General features: G+C 41.9%; 1 protein-coding gene across 1 annotated transcript in view; it reads left to right on the top strand.

Annotated features, from left to right (window-relative positions):
• mmut (methylmalonyl CoA mutase) overlaps positions 1-11,998 on the top strand; it is a 36,445-nt gene extending 24,447 nt beyond the window's left edge. The window contains exons 11-13 of the mRNA XM_079527003.1: positions 940-1,087; positions 7,341-7,508; positions 11,576-11,998. Coding sequence (XP_079383129.1) covers positions 940-1,087; positions 7,341-7,508; positions 11,576-11,704 — 445 coding nt within the window. The 3' untranslated portion in view covers positions 11,705-11,998. The remainder of the gene's footprint in view (positions 1-939; positions 1,088-7,340; positions 7,509-11,575) is intronic.
• Positions 11,999-16,763: the final 4,765 nt, after the last annotated feature.

Here is a 16,763-nt window from a genome sequence, read left to right as displayed (position 1 = left end):
TGCCAAACTTTGCACACACACTCCCTAGATGCCAACGATGAACCTCTGCCCCGCATTTTCCAGAACGGCCTGTTATAGCGCCACCATGAGGCAGCTTTTCACATTGTTTACCTAAAACTGCACCGATCTGCGTGAAACGTTGCATGCACACTCCCTAGAGGCCAAGGACAAACCTTTGACCTGCATTTTCCGCATCTGCCTTTTATAGCGCCACCAGGAGGCCGAATTTTGTAAAACACATTTTTGGATATTACTCCTCCAGATTCTGTCCAAAAATCTCACAAATCGTTACACAGTATCTCTATGGTCATGTGCTCAAGTCGGATCTGTCCGATATTTCATATTCCATCCTGATTGGCTATAATTGGCTTTCACAGTTTGCAAGATTGCCCCGTTTTGAACAAAAGCCTCAAATCATGAACGCAGCATGCAATTTACGTCAAATCTTTCACACATTTTCTTACTAGGCTGAGGAATATATCCCACCCTTTTCACATTGGCCTGTTATAGCGCCACCAACAGGTTGATTTTTGCAAAACACATTTTTGGAACAAAATGCCTCAAATCATCCAATTGCCATCAAAGGCAAACATATTACTTATTTATATTACTCCTAAACATTTTGCCAAACATCTCACACAGTCCTATCCTCCTGGTGGAGACCTGTGCCCAGAAGGGCACTTTTTCTAGTTTACATATAATATTATAAACTTATATTTATTTATCTATCTATGCAACACCTGTGTGTGTGTGTGTGTGTGTGTGTGTGTGTGTGTGTGTGTGTGTGTGTGTGTGTGTGTGTGTGTGTGTGTGTGTGTGTGTGTGTGTGTGTGTGTGTGTGTGTGTGTGTGTGTGTGTGTGTGTGTGTGTGTGTGTGTGTGTGTGTGTGTGTGTGTGTGTGTGTGTGTGTTGGTTAATGTGTGTTATCTTGCTTTCCAGAGTCACAGAGTTTAAAAAGCAGGAGGGCAGGAACCCTCGCCTGCTGGTGGCTAAGATGGGTCAGGATGGCCACGACAGAGGGGCAAAGGTTATCGCCACAGGGTTCGCCGACCTGGGCTTCGACGTGGATATTGGTCCTCTGTTTCAGGTTAGTGCTAGGAAGGGCGTTCATTGCAATCAACCCATCATTCTAACTCTACAGCAGTGGTTCTCAAACTGGGGTCCGGGGACCCCCAGGGGTCCTCAGGGGCTTCCAGGCGGTAGCCCCTGTGAGCATGTAGATCTGATATTTTCAAAAAGTCTTTAACAAATGTGGAAAACCGTTAAACACAAATATTGTATTGAGATCCCTGGCACAAAAGCTGTAGCATAAAAAAGAAGCATATGTTGCCTCCCACAATTTTCTAATTCTTCCATCCTACAGTCTGTACAACAGAAGCGCTAATAAATGTGGGATTATTTTTGATTAGATGCACTTCTTGGCGTCACAAGTCAGCCCCTAACAAGTTAACAAGAATTACATATGTTGTTCAATTGAAAACAGGATTTATTGTGGTGAACATGGCTAAATAAACAAAATCTCAATCAATCAGTACATGTGTACAATGGTAGCCATTTTGCGCTGGCATCATAAATCCCTGAGTATGATGTAAGAGCAACATGTGATAATGGTCAATGTGGTAGGTGAGTGGATGGCAGTATGTATGGACCACACAGGGTGTGTTGTAGGTGAGTGGATGGCAGTATGTATGGACCACACAGGGTGTGTTGTAGGTGAGTGGATGGCAGTATGTATGGACCACACAGGGTGTGTTGTAGGTGAGTGGATGGCAGTATGTATGGACCACACAGGGTGTGTTGTAGGTGAGTGGATGGCAGTATGTATGGACCACACAGGGTGTGTTGTAGGTGAGTGGATGGCAGTATGTATGGACCACACAGGGTGTGTTGTAGGTGAGTGGATGGCAGTATGTATGGACCACACAGGGTGTGTTGTAGGTGAGTGGATGGCAGTATGTATGGACCACACAGGGTGTGTTGTAGGTGAGTGGATGGCAGTATGTATGGACCACACAGGGTGTGTTGTAGGTGAGTGGATGGCAGTATGTATGGACCACACAGGGTGTGTTGTAGGTGAGTGGATGGCAGTATGTATGGACCACACAGGGTGTGTTGTAGGTGAGTGGATGGCAGTATGTATGGACCACACAGGGTGTGTTGTAGGTGCCAGAGTAACAAACAGCAGTGCAAGGAGAGTCTTAATATAGTGCATGTCATTGTGTACTTAAGTGAACGTTTCGTGAAGATTCTTGTAAACCATGTTTTTTCTGTTCTATGGACCCTAACAATATTTTATCACCATGGCAATACATGACAATATTATGTAGCAATATTTTGTGTCCGTCTGTATTTCTGTCGATCAATCTGCCAGGCCGATTTACACCAAATTCGTTCCAGGAGTGTATGATGTGCTCTAGAAGACCCCATAAAAATTGCTGGGTTCTTGCACCAAGGGCTTCTGCACAAGCCCTGCAAATGTGACCACAATGTGTGTGTGTGTGTGTGTGTGTGTGTGTGTGTGTGTGTGTGTGTGTGTGTGTGTGTGTGTGTGTGTGTGTGTGTGTGTGTGTGCGTGTGCGTGTGCGTGTGCGTGTGTGTGTTGTGATTTGTAGTTTGCAAAGATCAACAGCTTTTTGTGCAATGTAGAGGACGAGGTTGGCCTTGGTTTCCTTGGTTCCGAGGAAAGCCTTGAAGTCTTGGTGGTGTGTTATCCTTCATTTTATACCCATTGTCTTGTGCTCTTCCTGCTGTACGGAGATGTCTTGGACAGGACAATGCATATTAATGGACGTCACATGGACGTAAATACACCGGATATAGCACACAGATACTGGTCAACACGTCTGCAGATGGGCTACTCTACATTTCTATGGATTCTTCATTAGATTCTATCTTTGAAACTACTCCTTCCAATTCATGGATGAGGGCAGACTTGGCTGTAGTCGGCAACAGAGAACCATCAGACTTGATTAAGCTTGCTTTGTGATCGGCAAATTCATGTGTTCCCAGAATGTTCTGCAGGTCCAGTTCTCTTGAGGACTTGGCAACGAGAAGCAAGCGAACAAACAAGGAGTTGGTTGCTTTCAAGCTGACTATTTCAGATGATGCCCTGAACTTGATAGTTTTGCATCCGTCTTTCCAGGTCAGATACTTCAGCTTTGTCATTTTGTCCCACATGTTCTTTTCCCCTCTGACCCCTCACCACTCTTGAGATCTTGCCATACTGAGGGATGGCTATGTTCCAGGTGATGCATGTGTACGATGTAGTCGGGTATGTTCTGGGCGTAGTCGTGTCTATTGTAGGCAAAAAAGTAAATACACATCTGCTCCAATGAGGCTAGGTGCAAGGGTCAGTTCCGATCACGAGTAGTTCGTATGAACTGAAGGAGATTGTTGACCTGTCTTATATATATATATATATATATATATACGAGCCCATTTTTACATCGGGTCCTTCTCATTTTCACTGTCAAATTGGTCCAGTGTTGGCCACACTCGCCCTCTCTCTTCCTGTACTGATGGCAGCAACACTTTAGTGTGTCATCTCCTCCTTCTGCACTTTAGTTTAGCCTTTGGTTTGCACCATTCAACAACACCCCACACTACATTACCACACATCCTCACCTACACTACTGATTTCACTGATTAACACACCTCATAGCATGTTGAAGCTTTAAGTTATTGTTTATATTGTAAATAAATATTGCTTTGCACTTTTAACCCCGTTATGGCCAGTGACGTATTGATATCAATAAATCCCTCATGGCCACTGACGCTATTGACGTAATCGTTTAATCCCCTGTAATCGGGAGCTTAATATAACAAAATGTAGCAACTTTTAGCTTGTTTGGCTAACGGCCAATGTAATCTACCTAAAACCGGCCGAAATCCGCGTGTGCACGGTCGATCACGCACGCGTGTGATCGCGCATGCATCGCTGCGTAAAATGCGATATTTTGGGCATGATTAGAGCTTAATTTGATTTAGTTATTAAAATAAACAATGATCGCTTATCACTCCGGACATCTGATAGTGCTGCACCAGTCCAAACTAGTCCTGGATGTTGTGATTCCTTAAACCGGAAGTGACATCGCCAGATTCGCTCTATTTGGTCAAAATCGGCATGATGGTGACGTTACCGCCACCATCAGGACTGGGTATAATACTATAGGATTGCCGTGTGAGAATGAGATGCAGTGTGTATATCACGGATTTTTCTATTGGCATTAAAATGACAAATTAATTAGAAATAAAAAATGTAAACCGTTTTTTTTGTGTCCTATAGGGTCCATAGAACAGAAAAAACATGGTTTACAAGAATCTTCACGAAACGTTCACTAAACTGGATTCTGCTACATAACTACATACACTAATACAGGCTGCATTATATTCTGACTCAATGGTGTTCCTTAGGCAGTTTCGACCCTACAAGCCTCCTGCAGGGAACAAGCCTCAACACAGAGGCTCAACACAGAGGAACATGGCAAACAGCGAGAGGGTTGTTAGTCGGCCACATGTGTGACTGTTTATTCCCGCTGACATACTGCACAATCCGATTGCCAGTGTTAAGTGATGTGTGGAGATGAATTGCCCAATTGAAATTCTGACCACCCCCTCCAGAGATATACAGTCGTTTTTGGTTGATCTGGTCTCCAGGACACCTTGTGGTGTTTTGATTGTTAGGCCGGGGCTCCATTGAGTGCGTTGCGTCACGCTGCGTTTGGACGGCGTCAAAAAATGAACCGTGGTGAATGGGTGATGCCGTCCAGACGTCGTCCAAGCACAACCGCCGGCAGAGTGTGTGTGTGTGTGTGTGTGTGTGTGTGTGTGTGTGTGTGTGTGTGTGTGTGTGTGTGTGTGTGTGTGTGTGTGTGTGTGTGTGTGTGTGTGTGTGTGTGTGTGTGTGTGTGTGTGTGTGTGTGTGTGTGTGTGTGTGTGTTCAACAGTCTCTCTCTCTCTCTCTCTCTTTCTCTCTCTCTCAAAAATAACGAGAGACCCTTGATACAATAATAATCAGTGTGGTGCGTGCCCTGGCCGTGCTGTGTATATAATAAAGTAGGCTACAAATAAAAACGAGATGATCACCTTCCCAGCGGAGAAGGGGAGCCGCAGCGGGTGGGGAAAAAGATCACATCTCCATGTAAACAATGATTCGGAATGACCATTTCCCATGTAAACTCGCAGCAAAAACAATTACTTCCGAAGTATTTTATTCTGAAATATTTATTCGGAATGATCAGCCTGCATGTACTGTAACTGCGGCCGATGTGTCAGTTGCTTCCTGTGTGAGAATTAAGTCCACAGGCTTTGCTGCGTGTCCCTCCCAAACTACTTTCTACTGACTGTATACTATAAATAAAGCCAAGAAAATATCATTGAAAATCAATATGACAACACATGTATAAGTTAGTCCTGCATATGCAATGGCCAATGTAATGTAACAATCTTGCAGTGACGTGGAGATTTTGGCATGTTGATTCTACTGTAGGGGTCTGTCATAATTTATTGGTATTAATAAGGGCATGATTCTATGCGCTGGATATTGTCATAGTTAATACTTCCTGCAATGCTAAATTAGGTCAAAGATAGAGCCATTTTTGAGTTACTGTACTATAAAATTCCTTTATGGATGCATTGATTAGAGAGGATTTTAAACCACGTGAAGTGTGAGAAAATGTGAGATTGAGACGAGAGACAAAGATAGAGATTATAAAGACCACTACATCCGCTACACTATTACTGAGGGGAATAACATGATATTACAAACCACTCATAATTAGGTGAGTGCATTCACCTAATCCTATTATTATTTTCATTACTATTAGTATTATTGTTTGTAAGGTGTTTCATTGCAGATGTTACTGGTCTCAGATGTAAAGTGTTTAGAAGAGGTTGGGAGAGCCTCTATACATGTTCTCGATGTTGTTATGCTTACTGTTAAACATTTAAGTTGATATTATTTCCACTATTTTAAAATGTGTACAAGTGTGTCTACAGTACTTAATGATTATGTGCTACTAGAAGGCTTGTGCACTGTTGAGTTATGATGAAAATGAAATGATCTTTTTATTTATGTTTTTGTTACCCCATACGTGATTTATAGTGGAAGTGAATGTTGAAATATAGCATATTATGTGAAATTTAAATATACAATGGTAGAGTAGAAAATACATTTACAACAGTGATTTCTGTGGATTGTGTTATTGTGTTATCAACAATAGTGTCAAAGTTATGGAATAGCATTTCTGTACACATTTTTAAATCAAAGCATACAGTATTATAGCCATTAGGCTGTATCTGTTGGCCAGAATATAAGATATACCGGTATATTATATATTCGCCTAGTCTGCTCACACACGCACGCACGCACGCACACACACACACATGCTCAAAGCCACAGAGTTCAGCTTGACGTCAGATGAGCATTCTGTGGTTTTAGTTTAGTAGTATTATTATTTTCGCACAATTATGAAGGTTGACGTTCAATAGTTGGCGTGCCAGTATTATGTTATTATTGATCAGCTTGTTTCGTTTTGAATGCTGACAGAGTAGTGGAGTTCATTTAGACATTCCTGAAAGGTTCAGGGAGGCTGTGTAGGCTGAGGGAGACTGTGTAGGTTTGAAAATGTGATCATTATTGTGCTCAATAATGTACAATAATGTCCACCCCCCGTCCACCCCCCCCATAGAAGGTTTCTATGTACTTGTAGTGCAGTGTCAAAGTGTCGCTATGAAGTGAATAAAGCAACTTTCCCTTTCCAGAGGATCGGTATAGCACTGGAATAACACATGCTCATTTAAGTAGTACATTTAATATGAATAGAATTAATTGACGAGCAATTAAAATATGAATAGAATTAATTGACGAGCAATTAAAATACTGCGCCGCGAGTAGAGTAGCCCTAAATAGTAATACTAGTACTTGTCATGCTGTGTTCTTGTCAGCTCTGTACTCTGTGAAGTAATTTGTGTCAGCGTGCATTCGCCACTAGCATATGGGCAAAATGTTGGGGGAAATGCCAAACGTTTTTTGATTATTAGAAGTGGAGACACATGCAAACGTGGGAATGTAAAGCGGTTCAAACGCCAGACCCATGAGCGATTTCTGTGTCTAGTTTGAAGGCAATAATAGGACAACTGGTCTGCTATGAGTTGGTCCTGGACACACAGTATTGCAGATTGGCTCGGGGCTGCTGGCCGAGTTAAAGTAGTAAAGATGTATGTCCCCCACAATGTAGACCCGGCGAGTTAAAAATGAAAGTGAAACTTGTTGAGTTGGGTTGCAGTTGAAAATTGTACATCATTCTTAGAACCTTTTGAACTTGCTGTTGGGTTAACAGACTCCCCTGGAGGTGGCTCAGCAGGCGGTGGATGCTGATGTACACTGCGTTGGGGTCAGCACGCTGGCAGCAGGACACAAAACTCTGGTCCCCGAGCTCATCAAGGAGCTGAGGAACCTCAACAGGCCTGACATCCTGGTCATCTGCGGGGGCGTCATCCCACCACAGGTACTGTAACATATTTGTCTCCACCAGGCCAAAGGCTTGGAGGGAGAGTATGTTTTGCACCCTGTCCGTCCGTTCGTGTGTCCGTCCGCCCGTGTGTCTGTCCATGTGTCCTGTCTGTGATCAGCTAATCTTCGGAACCGTTGGCTTGATCGCAGTGAAACTCTGCACACACACACACTCCCTGGATCACACAGCAGAAGCTTTGCCCCAGATTTTTCAAATGGGTCTTTTAGCGCCAACATGAGGCCGATTTTCACGAAACATTTTTCTTGACAGAACACCTACAGATTTTATCCAAACATCACGCAAATTGGTACACAGTATCTCTATCGTCATTAAATTAAACTAGTCTTTCAGATTTTTCATACCCCATCCTTCTGATTGGTTCCGTTTTGAACAAAATACCTCAAATCATGAACACAGCATGTGATTTCCGTGACATTTTGCGTGCAAAATCCCACTAAGCCGAGGAAGAAATGCCACTTGAAAATGTTGAAATCAGCCTCATGATGGTGCTATAACAAGCCGAGTTGCGACTTTACCATAGAGTATATATATAATAGAGACTGAACTAGCGCGAAGCTCCGCCCCCCCAGCTATTCATGTCAGTGGAAGTTGCTCAGTGGCGTTTTGAAGCACCCGGAAGACTGCCGGAAGTCCCTCCCAGGACCTCAACTTTGAGGTCCTGAGTGACGTAGGGCAACCGAGCGCTCAACGTTAAAGCCCAGCTGCACGGGGTTTCCCGGTCATGAATCCACGGGTCCGCCTGTAGTCCCTCGTCCTACCACTAGGACCTAGAGCTTCAACGTTGGAAAGCCTGCCTGCCCCCTTGGACTTTACCTATAACTGCACCGATCTACGTCAAACTTTGTATGCACACTCCCTAGAGGCCAAGGAAAAACGTCTGGCCTGCATTTCTGATTATTTTATATCGGTCCTTCAGATTTTATCCAAATATCATTTATAGATCAGATTTCTTTCTATACTATCGCGGTTAGCCAAGATTTTTGTTTGCAGGTGTGGCCCGTTTGGAACAAAATGCCTCAAATCAACTTATGTTTTTCTTTGTGATCCTGTCATAATAAATCCTCTACCAACAACACACTACAAGTACCATCTTCTGTAAGTCATTAAAGAAATGAAAGAAATAAAAAATAAATTCGTCATTCGTCATTCGTCACGACTTCAGCCGTTTCAGACGGGGAGCGAGTGGCGTGCCTTAGTAATTCATTTTCAATGAGAGGTGGGTGATCACTCACTCCTGTTCTGAAACGGCCTTTAAGGCCACTCAAATGCCACTCAAAGTGAAATTGCATTGTTGAACGATTTTTTATTTATATACTGTAGCACCTTTCCAAACATAGTTACAGTTGTTTTTGATGTCTTTTATGATCTCTCTCCAGTACGTATACTGGTGGAGAGAGTTATGTGCATCCTTATGTCACTTGCAGATTGCCACATGGCATTTATTTAAGTTCTTTCCATTGTTCTACTTCTTGCTTCCACTGCTGTTTCAGTGGTGCAAAGTAACTAGCACATTTACTCAAGTACTGCACTTACTGTGCAGTAGCTACAATTTTGAGGTAGTTTTACTAGACGTTAGTATTTCAATTATTTTGTATTCTTTATACTTCTACTCCACTACATCTCAGAGGCAAATATTGTACTGTGATTATTTGACAGCTTTATTTACTTTTCAAAGTTACATTAATATTACAAAACATACATTAACCACTCAGTCACTATCACTATACTTTGGCTATTCAAAGATAGCTGATCTAGAAGCTCACAGCTTGAGAACTTGCAGATCAGCTATTTTCGAAACATTTTGACAAATTGAGTACTTCTACTTTGGTTCTTTAAGTACATTTTGACACCAAATGCAATAATTTTGTACTTTTACTCAAGTATTTTGGTATTGTTGCTTTTACTACTAAAATCTTGAGTACTTGTTGCTGTTGGAATGTGTTTCTCTGCTCCGTCATCACCCTTCTCCATCCGTAGACTCTGGATGTGGTTCTTTGCGATTCATCTCCCTCACTCTGAAACGGTTCATCTCCCTCAATCTGAAACGGTTCATCTCCCTCACTCTGAAACGGTTCATCTCCCTCACTCTGAAACGGTTCATCTCCCTCACTCTGAAACGGTTCATCTCCCTCACTCTGAAACGGTTCATCTCCCTCACTCTGAAACGGTTCATCTCCCTCACTCTGAAACGGTTCATCTCCCTCACTCTGAAACGGTTCATCTCCCTCACTCTGAAACGGTTCATCTCCCTCACTCTGAAACGGTTCACCTCCCTCACTCTGAAACGGTTCACCTCCCTCACTCTGAAACGGTTCACCTCCCTCACTCTGAAACGGTTCACCTCCCTCACTCTGAAACGGTTCATCTCCCTCACTCTGAAACGGTTCATCTCCCTCACTCTGAAACGGTTCATCTCCCTCACTCTGAAACGGTTCATCTCCCTCACTCTGAAACGGTTCATCTCCCTCACTCTGAAACGGTTCACCTCCCTCACTCTGAAACGGTTCACCTCCCTCACTCTGAAACGGTTCATCTCCCTCACTCTGAAACGGTTCATCTCCCTCACTCTGAAACGGTTCATCTCCCTCACTCTGAAACGGTTCATCTCCCTCACTCTGAAACGGTTCATCTCCCTCACTCTGAAACGGTTGTCTAATAGCAGATTATTAATGCCAAAATCAGATATAAATTCTCACCTGCTTTTACATTAGACATAATTTTGTAATCTATATGCAAGCTGTCCCACGTTCAAATGTACTGGCCACAGTAGTCCGTCGATCATATTTAAATAATTATGCTCATGGTCGGCATAATGTGGCATTCTCAGAAGACCCTGTTGGATACGTCCCTTTATTGCTGGACATGCGAGAAAGAAGAGAGGGACTTCACAGGAAACTGCAAAGAATGAATTAGCCACATGGGTTTACCGTTTAACACTGGTTCCTAAGCAGAATGCTAATGTCCCTTTTCTTCACAATAGTGTATCATCACTGTCGGGTGGAAACCTTGTATATCCAAATTTTATTGGTTAAAAATATATAAAACACACAGATAGGCTTAACCTCTGTCAACCTGGCGTCCCTATTTTGAGCACAAATTGTAAAATTAGCACAACGCGACACGCTGTGAGCTTGTAGAATTGATATTTATATTACTTTTGTGTGACACAGCGAAGTATAAAATATAGCATTCATTGATGAAAAAAAAAACATATGAAACATGGAGATACAAGGTCCCCCCCCCCCCCCCTTCCAGATCATGTCGGCATTGGTGCGTGACGCTGTTGTCGAGCAAGCTTATTAAAATGCAAGCTGTATCATATCTGCTGATGATGAGCTTGTGGGTCGTTTGATGGAATTGATGGAATTCCTGGTAAATGAAACCTTTTCAGATGGAGTAATTCCGAGAGAGCAGCCTCTCGAAAGCTTTGGAAAATGTTAAGAGGAAATTAAGAATATGATCTATGGCCTGGGCCATGGCTCAGTGGTCCAGGCACCTTGGCTGGTAATCCAGTCTGGCAGTGTGCCGCGGGTTCGACTCCCGATCCCGACGGCCTTTACTGCATGTCTTCCCCCCCCATCTCTATCCCCATTTCCTGTCAGCCTACTGTCTGTCCCTCCATAAAAAATATAAAATAAAGGCGAAAGCCACAAAAAATAAACATAAAAAAAGAAAAGAAAATAATATGATCTATGATGTCTTCCGCGTCCCATATGGCTCATGAGTCATGACATGAGCCAGGCAGCTCATCGGCCGGCCTCTTGAGTATTTGCCCGACAGTTATGTCAATCTCCTGTAAGCCGGTGATATTTCTGTTCCCCTGGAAAATGGGAAGTGAGTGATTTACTGTGCCACATAATATATTCAAACCCAGCGTATATATGATACCTTTAATTAGGACAGGTGTTTCAAACCTTTCAAACTTGTCCATGCCTAGGATATATTTTGTTTGACAATAATGAGCAAACTCCCTGTATATTACATCACATTACCGATTTGTTGTGATGTTTCTAAAGTGTGCTGTGTCCCCCCTATTACAGGACTATGAGTTCCTGTACCAGAGTGGTGTGTGTTCCATCTTTGGGCCAGGCACCAGGATCCCTCAAGCTGCAGTTCAGGTCATCGACAACATTGAGAGAAGCCTAGAGAAGATCCGCCAGGCTATGTAAATTGCACTGCAATAACGGTCTGATCCTGCTCCGTGTCAACCAACCATCATCGATTTGACTGTGGGGTCCCTGACTGTGATCCTTCCCTCTGCTTTTGATATCCCCCCTCTGGTCATTAATTTTCATCACTGCATTGCGACGCATTGTAAGCTTGTAGATAAGCTATTTTCGCTATTTGTATAGGGTCTTTAAGAACCTCCCCCCTTTGTTTTTGTTTTTCAAATCAAACACTGAGCATAGGAGACTGATTGTGCCTGTCTTTCTCTGAACGCACAGAATATATTGTATGTCAATGATATGCCTCTTCAGGTTGAGATGGAACACTGTGTTCTCTGTATATTATGAGATATGCACACTTTATCCAGAGCCTCCTTGCAACCGTATACAGAAAAGGGCAACAGGTTTATTCATTAACTGAATTTTAATTACATATCAAAAGAGCCTGCAGCTCCACGTTCAACATAATGTCACCAAGTCCTTGACCTTAACAAGATCTGTTAATTACATTTAGCCGCGTAATTTTATTATTTTCTGTCACACCAGTAACATTTCCCAAATGGTGCTGATATTGCAAATGTAATTAACAGCTCGATTGTAGTGAAGGAACTCCCAGAAGTTCCGGAAATATCCTGCTCTCTTTTTTCTTTTTCTGACAGAGTTGTATAGAAGAGTCACAAGGATATTTTTAAACTTCATAAGCATAACTACACTTAACACAGATGGCAGATTGTCTGTTCAGTCATTCAGAACATACAGCGTGTGACTTGTAGTTGGCTAAAGTTGCAATGGTGCACATCAATTATGCTTAGTTTGTACCTATCTGAGAAATGCTTTGGTTGATTTCTTTAAGATTTTAACCACATTGTCTGAGACTGAATCTGCTCATTCTCTGACTCCAAGGAGGTTAAAGCATTCATTTATTGGTGTGTGCCAATAAAAAAGTGGAAATGTGAGTACTTTGTCCTCCATTGATTTAAAATTTGGGTTGTGCTACCTTTTGGTATTTTTTCAATTCCTATTTTTGAGTGGTGCAACCACTCCCTTACGGAGCTATGTGTGTGGCTGGCTGGCTGGCTGCTTGGGTCTGAGCACTATGTGTGTGGCTGGCTGGCTGGGTCTGAGCACGAAAACAGTACAGTTGTTTGTCACCACCTGTGCGTAACCTAATACACGCACATATTAACTGTATATTATGATGATTTGGGTGTGCCAGTACAGTACAGTGACATTACAGTACAGTAGAGGGTACAGTAGAGGGACGCCGTCGCCAACACGGCCCCATAACGGTCCATTTGGATCATAACTCCATCATTTAGCTCGGGACCTCAGAGGAACTGTCGAGGAGATTTTAAATATGCCATGTTATTAATTTAAGAGAACTCACCGTTTTAAATGATAGGAAGGAAGATATAAGTAAAACATTTGAGAACTCACATGATATATCTACTTCAGAGCTCTCTCTCCACCAACAACTCTGGCATGTTTGCTAGATTTTGCATCTCGGCTTGAGAGCACTGTTACTACAGGTACTGTTTGCTCAGATGTGTCTAGCATGACTGTCCTAAGACAGGACCCCAGGGGGTCCTCGACTCCTCGTACATCACGTTGAGCATCAGTGCTTTCTAGCTTTTTCCATTAAGCATTTTGATGCAACCCTAAGTTGGAATCGAAGGCTTTTATATGTCGTTTTAAATCAACAAAGAACCAAGCCGAGAAGTCAATATTTCTAATTACAAGGGATGATGCTCAGTTAGACACTACCCATTGATCGTTTCTGTCCAAGACAGTAAATACTTTTCAGGATTCAAATAAAGAAAAATAGCAGATCTAGGCGCTCTAAGCGTGAAGTGACGGGATGCGACGCATTTTGTGGTTGTAGATCTGTTATTTTTTATGCTAAAGTGGGCAATAATTTACGATAAAAAAAGAAATAAAATATGGAGATAAGAGGTTTCTGCCCAACAGTGACAGCATGCTTAATCTGGTGCTTCCAGATTACTGAAAAGACTTGTGATGGGAGACTTTGTTATGCAGTAGCAGCAACCAGGAGTTGAGCTGATTCGAGGATGATTTGAGGCACGTGCAAATGGTATCCAGACAGGCAATAGGGCCAGAGCGTAGGGAGGAGTTTCACTCAGAACGGGTTATTCTTGTTGCCATTTTCCTGCCTACCAGTAGGCTAGTAGGCTATAGTAGTATAGGCTGCTAGGCTACATTTTCCAGCCTTACTGTGGAGACATATACCATTGTAGATATAAAATAATTAAATAAACACTGTATGGTTTGGGTGTCAGATGACCATAAACTTAACATAAACTTGATACACTAACTTGTCCATTCCACAGCGGGCCGTCAGATTTATGCTTCCATTGTACCCTCGCAGTGCTTTGACTGTCTCTCTCGTGGGTTTTTTCCCCCTCTCCCAGGTTCCCTAAGGATATGTCTTCTCGTCAAGTAAGATGTAAACATTGAGAACTGTTTTGGCGTGAGGGGAGAGGAGGCGGCTATCAGATCAGAACACCCGAACATTCACAACAGCGAATAATAATAATACCAGCGTCGATCCAGAACCATAGAGTAGAAGAGTTGTGACAAGTCAAAGATAGGAGAGATGGAAGATGGTATACTGCAGTGACAGTATACACACCAGTGTCACTGACAAGCAAACGTACGAACTACAGACTGGCAGCCAAGTAGCCTAGCATCCTACTAGCCTACATGTAGGCAGGAAGATGGCTCCCAAATAAGCCAAAATCCTACCGAACGCGTCACTACGCTCTCCCCCTATAGGGAGGGACAACATTTTGTACTAGCTGAAGGAATGCTGAGGATATAATTGACCATTAGGCGCTGAAGCTATCTGAATATTAAGCAATAGGACTACCCTATAACCAAAAGTAGGCTATTATAGCCTCATTTTTGGCTCAACTGATATAGAGTGCATAACATGCACAATATATTTTGAGAACCCAAATTAACATATCAAATATTTGTGAGTAATTTATTACATTCCAAAACAAAACATGCTGTGTTGTGGAATGTTTTTATTGCGGTGTCTGTACTGTGTGTGAGTGTGAGCAAACACGCCATATATGACCATCTGCGGACCATATGACTCATGCAGCGTTTATTTCCACCAAGGCTCTTGTGGTCCATTATTGATTTGACAGTTGACACCACTTTCACACTAATTATAAGTGTTTGCTGAAGACTTGGGGCTTTTAGGGGGATAAATTGATGTTGCAGGGAAAATAAGCTTCCTTCTGTGAATTATAACCCCATGGAATCTCCCCTGGGCCCTGGCATTGATTGGGTATGTCGAGTTCCCTCAGTAAATGATAGCATATCCTGCATCTATCTTCAACCGCTTATCCATAGTTGTATCGCCAGGGCAACAGAACTCCAGACTTCCCTCTCCAGAGCAACATTAGTACAGGTAACTTCATTCTCTAGGGTCCAGAGGTTGGAGATATAAACCCTCCAACTCATCCTTGGTCTGCCCCGGGGTCTTCTTCCAGCGCGGGGCGTCCATCGAGGACCTCCCTAGGGAGACGCTCGAGAGGCATCCTAACCAGATGCCTGAACCACCTTAGGAGAATATGTTTTGAAGGCGAGGTTGGAAATTAATGCAATTTATGTGTTATGGTAAATATTGAAAAGTTGGCTTTTGGCCTTAAAGGTCCACTCCTGACACTACATAAGCGATTTATTATATTTATGAAGTTCTTTATTTTCATTTCATAAAAAAAATTTTTTATAACATAATCCAATGTACACGGTCAATAATCGTCCAATGTACACGGTCAATAATCGTTAATTTGGGTCAAACAAAATGTCACACTTGCTATGCATCCCATGTTTATAACGCATTATGAACACACTTATAATATATTATAATCTTCTCATAAACATGTATATGTATATTTATAAGCGCTCATAAATAATCATTATACATTATAACCTTAATCATAATATATTATAAACTTTATTATAATGACTTATTAATGTCAAATATTACATACCTAAAACACTATGTTTGAAATAGACACTTGTGCTTTCTAGGGTATGATTTGGGTCTGTAAAGATGAATACAAAATGAATATGAACATTTGTCCAATAATTAAATAGGGAAATTATGACAGGCAGTTACTGCCATCAAAATATGACCCCCCAGTAAAAAAAAAACACTTTGTGTTTTGTGCTTTCTAAGGTGTGATTTGGGGCCCTAAGGATGAATACAAAATCAACATCTTAACGTCCAATACTTCGATACAAATGAGTACGGAGTTACTGCCGTCCAAATATGATGGCAGAAGCCATCGTTCTCATGATAATAAAAATCTAAAAGAAAAAGTTGAATTCTTCTTTCTGAACTGCTCACAGCCCTCCTATGAGACACAGACTGAGTAGAAAAGAATTGTGCCATTTTATCATGATTATTAGTGAGGACCTATTATATGTAGATAGGTTGAAAAGTGGTGAAAGTGGTCCTTTAAGATGTTGCCAACTTGCCATCATTGTCATTAAAACAGCATCTGGGAAAGTAATTGGCACCAAGCACAGATTAATGAAACACTATTACAGAAAACTGACAACGATTACTCCCAGAATTATGTTCATGATGAAATCAGATCCTCTCCCTATGTCCACAACTAACAACTAACAAAATATATTTCACATAATATTTAACAATTTTACACCCAAAAAATAAAAAAGTCATCATAGACCTTTGTGAGGCATACATGATCATGAGGAATCTTTAACATGTTATAAACTTAATTGGCTGTACACTACTTATACAGTATATTGTATAGCATTTGCATATTTTTTGTGTTTGGTTTTCTTTTTTATAGTGAGGTTTTAATGTTGAGTCTCCTGGTACCAAAAATGTGCTATACAAATAACATTTACTTGACTTAAAGTCTGCTTTCCGTTTCTCTCTGACGTTGTCTCTCTCTCTTCCATTTCAGGTTGCCTGCTGCATGAATGGAAATTACTGCAGCACTCTACCCTCATGTAATGTTTTCATTCAGAAAGAGGTGTTGAACATTGATTCATT

Source organism: Electrona antarctica (genome assembly GCF_951216825.1).
Source record: "Electrona antarctica genome assembly, chromosome: 17".
Classification (NCBI taxonomy): Eukaryota; Metazoa; Chordata; class Actinopteri; order Myctophiformes; family Myctophidae; genus Electrona; species Electrona antarctica.
This window is presented reverse-complemented; position numbering and strand designations above follow the sequence as displayed.